The 9,831-nt window shown below is 41.3% G+C and overlaps 1 protein-coding gene across 1 annotated transcript in view; it reads left to right on the forward strand.

The window, feature by feature from the left end:
* Nucleotides 1-5,795, forward strand: part of LOC132818041 (neutral alpha-glucosidase C-like) — a 125,201-nt gene extending 119,406 nt beyond the window's left edge. Inside the window, exons 23-24 of the mRNA XM_060828649.1 lie at nucleotides 2,940-3,040; nucleotides 5,532-5,795. Of these exons, the coding sequence (XP_060684632.1) occupies nucleotides 2,940-3,040; nucleotides 5,532-5,644 (214 nt within the window). The 3' untranslated portion in view covers nucleotides 5,645-5,795. The remainder of the gene's footprint in view (nucleotides 1-2,939; nucleotides 3,041-5,531) is intronic.
* Nucleotides 5,796-9,831: the final 4,036 nt, after the last annotated feature.

Here is a 9,831-nt window from a genome sequence, read left to right on the forward strand (position 1 = left end):
TGGGAGGTGGGGTCATGGTCAAGGGGGCAGTAGGGGGAGGCGTCCATGAGCAACCAACAACTATCTTCCTACATGCCAGCTTTGACTCCAACCAGTGGAAAGTTTACTCTGATTCCCATTCATATCCAGCTTGCTGGGCTCTGTGATGTCATCCTTTGTCAAATTCTGCTTTGATGTGAAGTTCACTCTCACATCGCCTTCGGAGTTCAGCTACCTTTTCTGTGTTTGGATCAAGGCTGTAATGAGATCAGGAGCTGAGTGCTCCTACTGGAATCCTGACTGAGTTTCAATAAGCAGATTATTTTTTGCAGATATCCCTTGAAAGCATGTCAATGACCCCTTGCATCACTTTTACTGCTGAACAACTGTGGAAGCAACTGTAGACAGTAATTGGCCAAGTTGAATTTGGTTTCCTTTTTGTGTACAGGACATACGTAAGCAATTTTACAATTAACACAGAAACATGTAAAATAGAAACAAGAGTAGGTTATTCAGCCCTTCGAGCCTGCTTCCCAATTCGGCAATCATTCTGTCATCTCACTGTTCTCTGGGTGAAGAGATTTTTCCTCATTTCGGTCCAAAATGATTTACCCTATATCCATGGATCATTGTGAAAAGCCTTTCTGCATCTACCCTGTCTAGTCTTGTTAAAACTTTTAAGATTTTCATGAGATCTCTCTCATTCTTCTAAATTCCAGTGAATATGGTCCTAACTGATCCAGTCTTCCTTCAGACGTCAGTCTTGTCATACCAGGAATCAGTCTAATAAACCTCCATTGCACTACCTTCAGAACCAGAAAATCTTTCTTCAGATAAAGAGACAAAACCTGCATAAAATACTCCAGGTGTGGTCCATCCAAGACCCTGTATAATTGCCATGAGGCATCTCTGCTCCTGTACTCAAATCCTGTTGTAATGAAGGCTAGCATGCCATTTGTCGAGTAAATGCCAGTGTTGTATATACTGAAAGCAAGGGAGTTACATGGATAATGGAAAAGAGAAGGTATATGTTGAATTGCTCTAGCAATGATGACATTGATGTGAAGAGCCAGTTAATTTGTTTTTCTAGTACAAAGATTAGTGGTTCTGGGCTACACCAGCTTTTGGAATTTCAGCTACATTAAAATCTGGTTGTGTCATCAGTTTCAGCAGGGACAATTAATTGAAGTAGATTATTCCATAGGGGGTGGTGCTAAGGTAAAAACTATTGAAATATTTTAGTAATTGTTTTTATTTTGACTCTGCTGACAACAAAATATAATGTTTTTTGTACTTTGCTTTTGCCTGTTTTCATCCCTTATTATTTGTTGCTGAAGTTGTGTTCTATGGACACCAACTGGTTTCTGGTATCTAGATCAAGCCATCATGCTTCATTTGTGAGCCAAGATACTGAATATTCATAGAAATCACAGCCAAGGTCATAGCACCGACTGAAACTCTGTCCACAAAGATGCTAGGGTGACTGTTTCACCTTGTCCTATTTCTAATTACACCCAATAAGACCCTTTCCTGTTTCAATTAATCTCAGTTAATTTTGTATGGACTAGCAATTGAACCCGTGAGATCAGTTTTACTGATTTAACTGGTAAACTGGTTTATAAGAACCTTGGAACCAGTTGGGGCTGTTGTTGGGGCTCGAGATCTTAATCTTAAATCTGAGATTGATGGATTTTTGACAAGGGTTTTGAGAAATACGGGCAAGGGCATATATATTGAGTTAGATTGCAAATCAGCTATGATCAAATTGAATGGCAGATCTCGCTGAGGGTTAAATCACCTGCTCCTGTTCCTGTATCTTGTGTGTCACTTGCATGCACCTTTACTGATTAGGCTATCAGGGGTATTAACCTTGCGAGGAAAACATGTCAGGATATCAAGAGCTCCATGAATTATTCTGTGGAATCATCCCTGTTTAATCTCCATTCCCTAACTACCACCTGTCTTCCTGGCAACAGTCTGAGATTAAGATAGTCTGCTTACATCTTTGATTTCACATCTGACCCTAAGATGAGCTTCTAACCATCCCTTGGATCATCCGTTTCCACCATTTGTAATTTTGCTTGACTTTACTTTGGTTTTATCTGCGACTGACACCCTTACTATTACGCCTTTCTTACCTCTAGACTTGACTATTCAATGTATGACGTCCCATATACAATTCTCTGTAAACTTGAGATTGTTCATGCTCACTGTCCTTGTCTTAATTTGCAGCATGTTCCATTCCCCTATCACTTCTGTGTTACTTCATTTGATATCGAGTCAAACAGTGTCTAACTTTGAAATTCTCAGAAACCACACGACATCAAGTTCCACTCCAATAGGTTTATTTGAAATCACAAGCTTTCAGAGCACTGCTCCTTCATAAGGTGACTTCGTCATCACTTCACCTGACGAAGGAGCAGTGCTCCGAAAGCTTGTGATTTCAAATAAACCTGTTGGACTATAACCTGGTCTCATGTGAATTTTCACCTTATCCACCCAAGTCCAACACTGGCACCTGCACATTTTGACATTCTCATTCTTGTTTTCAAAACCCCCATGGCCTTGCCTATCTGTTTAATCTCCACAATCTTCCAAGCTACCTGTGTTGCTTGACATGATGTATATTTGAAATAAGATTTACTCCACTCTTGCAGCCATGATGCCAATGCCTCTGCCTGAAGCTTTTAAATTCCCACCCTTCACTGCTCTATTTCTCGACCTGACTTTCCTCCTTTAAGGTACTTCTTCAAACCTACTTTTTTGATCATGATTTTGGTCATCTAACCTTATACCTCCTAATGTGGCTCAGTTTCATGCTTTATTTTATATGCTCCTGTGAAGCACCTTGGTAATTTAATTAACTTAAAGGCGCTAAGCAAATGAAATTGTTGTTCAGCATTGAGGCTTACTGTCTTTGTAAAAGGCTAAACTGTGTAACTGTTATTCTTTCTGTTAAGGTGTGCTGATGAGAAAGGATGTTACTGCACTGGGTGTGTGGTGGAGAGGATCCTTGTTATGGGAGCTGAGAGACCTACATGTGTGACAGCAAGGTACCCAGGTAAATAAGTTGACCTCACTGCTCTCTGTGAACTGTTCAGACAAAGAGTTTTGTTGAGTTGAGTAATCACAAAAAATGTTGACAAGCACTGAGAAAGTGAGAGGGACAGTGATTAAGGGAACCCCACTGGAAGAAAGGGCAGGAGAGTTGCTCAGTGGCATTAGACTGATTTTTATTTCTGAAATGGTTACCCAGGAGAGGGAATGAGAGAAAATGCATGTGTTACTAAAATAAACCACTCTGTTTTGTTTCTGGCTAAACAACAGAATGAGATTGGCTTTGGAGAAAACAGGCAGTAGAATTATTCAAAATGTTAGCCTCAAGGCAGCTGTGTATAAATGTTGCTTAAATTTTTTCGGAAAATCTAAAAGATGGAAAGAAGTTGACAGTATAATGATTTGGTTGGAATGTGCTTCCATTCATACTGCCTGTCAGAAGCTGGGTTTCTACCACACATTTTATGCATCACAAAGACAGCCTATTTCTACCTTAGTGACATTACTAGACTCCATCTCTGATTGAAACCCTCATCCATGTGTGTGTTAACTCCATATTTAACTATTCCAGTGCTCTCTGGTCTGTTCTTTCATCACCCATTCTCCATAAACTTTCTTCTATCTAAAGCTCTGTTCATGTAACTTGTACCAAGTTCTATTTGTGTGTTTCCTGAACTTTATTAACTCTCAGTCCAACCATGCTTCAAATTTAAAATTTGCATGTTTGTGTTGTATTTCTGTTTGTTCGAACCACCTAACTCCCACTCCCCATCCCCATTGCATCTCCCCAGTCATCTCCTTATGGGAAAATAACAGTAATACAGACACGGGTGGCATGGTGGCACAGTGGTTAGCACTGCTGCCTCACAGCGCCAGCGACCCGGGTTCATTTCCCGCCTCAGGCGACTGACTGTGTGGAGTTTGCACGTTCTCCCTGTGTCTGCGTGGGTTTCTTCCCGGTGCTCCGGTTTCCTCCCACAGTCCAAAGATGTGCGGATCAGGTGAATTGGCCATGCTAAGTTGCCCGTAAAGTTAGGTAAAGGGTAAATGTAGTGGAATGGGTGGGTTGCGCTTCGGCGGGTCGGTGTGGACTTGTTGGGCCAAAGGGCCTGTTTCTACACTATAAGTAATCTAATCTAATCTAACAAACCTCGATTATCTGAATGAGATGGGCGGGCACTATTTCGTTCGGATAATTGATTATTCAGTTAATCGATACAATGCCTTTCCTCTGGGGCTCAGAGTTTTCTGGTAAGTCTGCTCCCCGATCAGGAAATGAGACAGCAGCACACTGCACGCGGACCCCCGCCCCCCCCCAATCCTGGCCCCAACCCCGTCGAAACCTGACCCCGCCCATCCAACACCATCCTCCTCCTCCCCCCCACCCCCCAAACCCGTCCAACGCCACCCCTTCACCCCACCCCCTCCAAATCCCATACAACATCACAACCCCACCACCCCACCCCACCCACGTCCTCCCTGTCCGCCTCCGCTCCTTCTCCGGGACAGCCGGACTGGACACCAACAATAAGACTGCTGGTGCTGCTGCTTTTCGGGGATGAGTCTCCAAATAGCACGTACGCACGCGCGTATATACATATACACACACACACACACACACACACACACACACACACACACACACACACACACACACACACACACACCCCGTTGTACTGCAACTCTTTGACAGGTTCCACCTTTGCCCTGTACAGGATAATGTTGGAGAGACTATCTGCGGAAGGGCAGTTTGGGGTGCACGCCTGTATAGAATTCCAGGGAAAGTGTGTTTGGAGAGGGCGGGAGGTCAGTCTTTTGGCGACGATGCTTGGGTCCCATTAATGCAGGACTGTTCTCGGCAGCATTTCAATAAACCAGGTTTACTCTTAATCACTGTAAACAAGAGATGCGGTCAGTGTTGGAAACACGTCTTTGATGTAATGTTTCTATCAGGACCTCGAGATCTCCTTCGGATAATCCGATATTTGGATAATTGATATTCGGATAATCGAGGTTCCTCTGTGTCTGTAACATGGAAATGAGTGTACTGGTCATACTGAAGCTCAATCTTGATGTATATAAGATGAGTTGGACTAGTATATTCAATAGTTTTTCTATTTTCCCTTCTGGGGAAGGCCTTCAACTCTTGGAACCCTCAAATCACTTAATGTTTTTTCAACCCCATTCTCTCATCTATTCCTAAATTTACTCACTTCATCATTGCCTGGGCCCTATGATTTGGATTTTCCTTTCTGACTCTCTCTACCTCTTTCTCTTCCCTTATGACACTCATTTTAACCAAACTCTTTGACCAAACATTTTGACACTTGTCCTAAACACTCTTCACATGACACCATCAAATTTAATTTGATAATGCTCTTGGAACATTTTGCTGCCTTAGGACACTATATAATCCAAGCTGTTGTTGTATTCTTTGATACCTGCCACTCTGATGTTAGTGATGTTGCTGACCATTTTATAATTTCCCTCTACAGACGGACAAGAGAGTGCAGTGCATTTCACCTACAATGCGGGGAAGTCCCTTTTAAACGTTGAAGATCTGCGACTTAATTTAGCCTGTGACTGGATGCTGAACTTTCATTACTGATGAGCAGACATTGAGCTATCTGTATCAAGGTGGAAGTGATTTTCATTGAATCCATAATCAACTGCAGTACTGGTATCAATTTTGTGGGGAAATGATGGAGTGGTGGTTTGTCACGGGACTAGTCATCCAAAGACCCTCTCTAATGCTCTGGGGTTCAAATCGCATCAGGTCAGTTGAATTAAAAAAATATATCTGCAATATTAAGTTAGACCTAGAAATGATGACCATGACAACTATTGTTGATTTTTCTAAAGCTGCATAGTTCACTGATGTCCTCAAGGGAAGGATATCTGCCGTTCTTACCTGGTCCGGTCTACAAGTGACTCCAGACCGCAGCAATGTGGTGATCTTCACTAAATTCTCAAATAGTTCAAGGGCAAATAGGAAACAGCAACAAATGCTGGCTTTGTCAGTGACACCCACATCCCATGGAAGATTAAAGAACAGCCGTCAATAGATTACATTTCTACCAAAAATTCACCCTGTATAGGATATTTTAAAGTCGAGAGTGTGGTGCTGGAAAAGCACAGCAGGTTAGGCAGCATCCGAGGAGCAGGAGAATTGACATTTCGGGCATAAGCCCATCATCTGGAATCTGAATTCCTGATGAAGGACATATGTTCAAAACGTTGATTTTCCTGCTCCTCGGACACTGCCTGACCTGCTGTGCTTTTCCAGCACCACACTCTCAACTCTGATCTCCAGCATCTGCAATCCTCACTTTCTTCGAGGATATTTTGAAGTCCTGTAATTTATTATTACGTGAATTCCCCTTAATTTTGTTTCCCTGTTTTAAGCTAATTGACATAAGCTAACTGAGGTATAAACAGTTAGGCATATTTGAGTGTAAGACAACCTAACTCTCTGGATTTCAATCTCTTAGAAGACATTCCAGATATGATCCTCAGCCTGTAATCTTGACCAAGATAGTAGAGCTAGTACTAACTACAGTGCTGTGAGTTTTCATCAAATACGCTTAAGTGGAGTTGAAATGCCCATCAGCCATGATTGAATGGCGGAGTGGACTCGATGGGCCGAATGGCCTTACTTCCACTCCTATGTCTTATGGTCTTATGGTGCCTCCTACAGAGATGTGCATATGTGTAGAACTCATGTAAGAATAAAATTGGACTGAGCTGTGCTGCGTTTTCAGTTTGAGAAGCCTGTTGATCACTGTTTTAGGCTGACTCATTGAATCACTAATTAAATTAGAGGTGGGTTAGATATTAACCTGTGCATTTCAGAGCTTTAGCCACAGATAAATTATATCCTTTAAATAAGGAAATAAAGTTGACTCTGAACTCAACCAATAAGATTGTAAAACATGTTTACTAGAAATGTGCTCAACTTTGCTGGCATGAGGCATGCAGCTGTGTTAGATGTTTGTTGTAAAATGTGCCATGCTAATCAGAAAATAAACTGATTGACTGTAAGGTCAATCTTTCTTGAAACAGAATAGATCATAGCTTACTTAAGCTTATTTGATGAAAGCTCACAGACCTGAAACATTAACTGTTTCCCTGTCCCTAAATGTTTCTTAACTTGTTAAGTATTTCCAGCATTTTCTGTTTGTATAACTTAAGCTGGAGTGTGTAATTTTATGCCAGTTTTACTAAGGCTCTTACTGCAGGGAGCTATCTATTACAGACCAGCAGCAAACCTTGGACTCATGTAATTTATATTGCAAAGACACACATCCACCATCACCGGCTCCCACGTTGTCATGTAATCTGCAGATGTTAGATCTGATCTGTTGGTTGTGGAATAGCTTAGCTCTTGTCTATCACTTGCTGCTTATGCTGGTTGGCATGCAAGTAGTCCTACTTTGTAGCTTCACCAAGTTGATTGCTCCTGGTTAGGTATGCCTGGTGCTGTTCCTGGCTTTCTTCCAGCGCTCTCCTTTGAACCAGGATGAGCCCCTGGCCTGATGGTAATGGTAGAGTCATGAATATGCCAGGCCATTGCAGGTTGCGTGGTGTATGATTCTGCTTCTATGCGTCTTGAATTAGTGTATCTTTTTGAAGTTTGTTCCGTTTCGCACGTTGATAGTGTTACTTAACATGGTGTGAGGTATTATTGCTATGAAGGTAGGACTTCACCTCCATAAAGACCGTGTGGTAGTCACTCTTAGTGATACTGTCATGGACAAATGCATCTGCAACAGGCAGATTAGTGAGGACAGAATCAAATATGTTGTTCCCTTCTGCAGGCCCAATGTTCTTGCACTTAGCTGTTTTGAGCTCTGTGATTTGTGATATTGGCAGCAGCCCAGGATGATGTTCATAGATTCCTTGTCCATTTTTTATGATTAAACATAAAATGCTGGAAATATTCTGGAGGCCAGTCAGTACCCGGGGAGACTCGTGGCAGTGTAACAACCTGAAATTTTTAAACTCACTTTTGAGTCCATGTAAAATGGACACATGAGTTCATTGGTTCATTAGAAGTGTGGAAGAGATCAAAATGGAAATGATGCAGAGAACTAAAATGAGAAGCAGACTGAAGGAAGTATTGGGGCTATACGGTGGCTCAGTGATTAGCACTGCTGCCTCATAGTGCCAGGGACACATGTTCGATTCCAGCCTTGTGTAGAGTTTTCACATTCTCCCCATGTCTGTGTGAGTTTCCTCCAGGTGCTCCAGTTTCCTCCCACACTCTGAAGATGTGCAGGTCAGGTGAATTGGCCATGATAAATTACCCATAGTGTTAGGTACATTAGTCAAAGGGAAATGGGTCTGAGTGGGTTACTCTTCGGAGGGTCGGTGTGAACTTGTTGAGTCAAAGAGCCTGTTTCCACACTGTAGGGAATCTAACCTAATCAGCGCAGTGGCCAGCATATCTGCATTCAGTCTTTCCAGTGAAGAGAAAACGTGATCAGTACAGTTACTAAATTGAGAGTACAGATAAGTACTACTTGTAGAAAGAATGTTTGGAGCTCTGTGAAAAGTAAAAAGATAGATACTGCATTTCCAATGCTTCCATCTAATGATGGAAAGTTTGACCATGCTGGAACAATGCTGTGTTTGATCTTAATTATATCAATTCCTTGGAACTTTCTTTTTTATTGTATATTTGAAAATGCCCTTCATTTTGCTGACCCAGAACCTAAAACGAAAGAAGGTTTCAGGAGACCACATCTTCAAGAAATGCCAGTTCTGACTGCACTATAAGGCAATGACAAATTCCTTGTTGATAAAACACTTCCTTTTAGTTGCATTTCAGTTTACACAATGACAGATACCTGAAACATTAAAGCAATGACAGTGCAAGTTACCATCCCCAAAAGTGTTCAACTGCTTAGTTCGCATCCACTGACTATAATGTCAGTGTGTGTGGCCACTGAACATCTTAAGAGTTTGACCTTTAGGCTTAACTTTGTTTGGAAGGGAAATCTCTAATCAACCATGATCGTATTGAATGGCAGAACAAGTTTGAGGGGCCAAACACCGATTCTTGTTTTTATTTCTTAAGACAATAGAATTCAAAGTGTAGCCTAGAAATGGCTAAGAGAATCCCTTGAGGAACTTGAGGAGACGAGAATTCTTGAGACGAGAGTTTTACTGGGTTGGAGAAGTGCTGCACAGAATGGTCCAGGGATTGATTTTGAGAACTACATGCTTCCTAATTTACATTAACCACTCGAGTTTTCAGACTCAGAATTGCAAAGGCCATCATCTCCAATGCTTGTGATGCTGCTGAGGCTCAAATGTTCCTGACTTGAGAGGCCTATTGCTAAATCCAAACCTCAGTTCTCAATTTAACTCTATGTTAACTCAATTCAATTTCCACTTCTCTTATGAACAGTTTATGAGTATTCCTGAATATTTAATTGAATGTTGCATTCATAGAACATTGATGTCAACTAAATTAAATTGTTTAAAATGTTTTCACCATTGTTCATTTTGGAAATAAAAATGGCACAAGAACAATACGTGCACCAGCTGCTATATAGCAAATTAAGTATAATTAAAAACCACGTTTGTTCCTGCACCATCAGAAGATTTATGTTGATGTTCAGATTCTTTTGCAAAATTTCTATTATAAGTTGTTACATTTTCCTCTCAGTTTACCAAAGAGATGTTTTAAAAAAATTGTTGCCTGATAAATAAGGTTTTATTTATGTTTCAACTTTCTGCCCTGTTTCAACTATTAATAGACAAAGAAGAAATATTAATCTTTCCATTTAT

Source organism: Hemiscyllium ocellatum, chromosome 8 (genome assembly GCF_020745735.1).
Source record: "Hemiscyllium ocellatum isolate sHemOce1 chromosome 8, sHemOce1.pat.X.cur, whole genome shotgun sequence".
In the NCBI taxonomy this organism is placed as follows: domain Eukaryota; kingdom Metazoa; phylum Chordata; class Chondrichthyes; order Orectolobiformes; family Hemiscylliidae; genus Hemiscyllium; species Hemiscyllium ocellatum.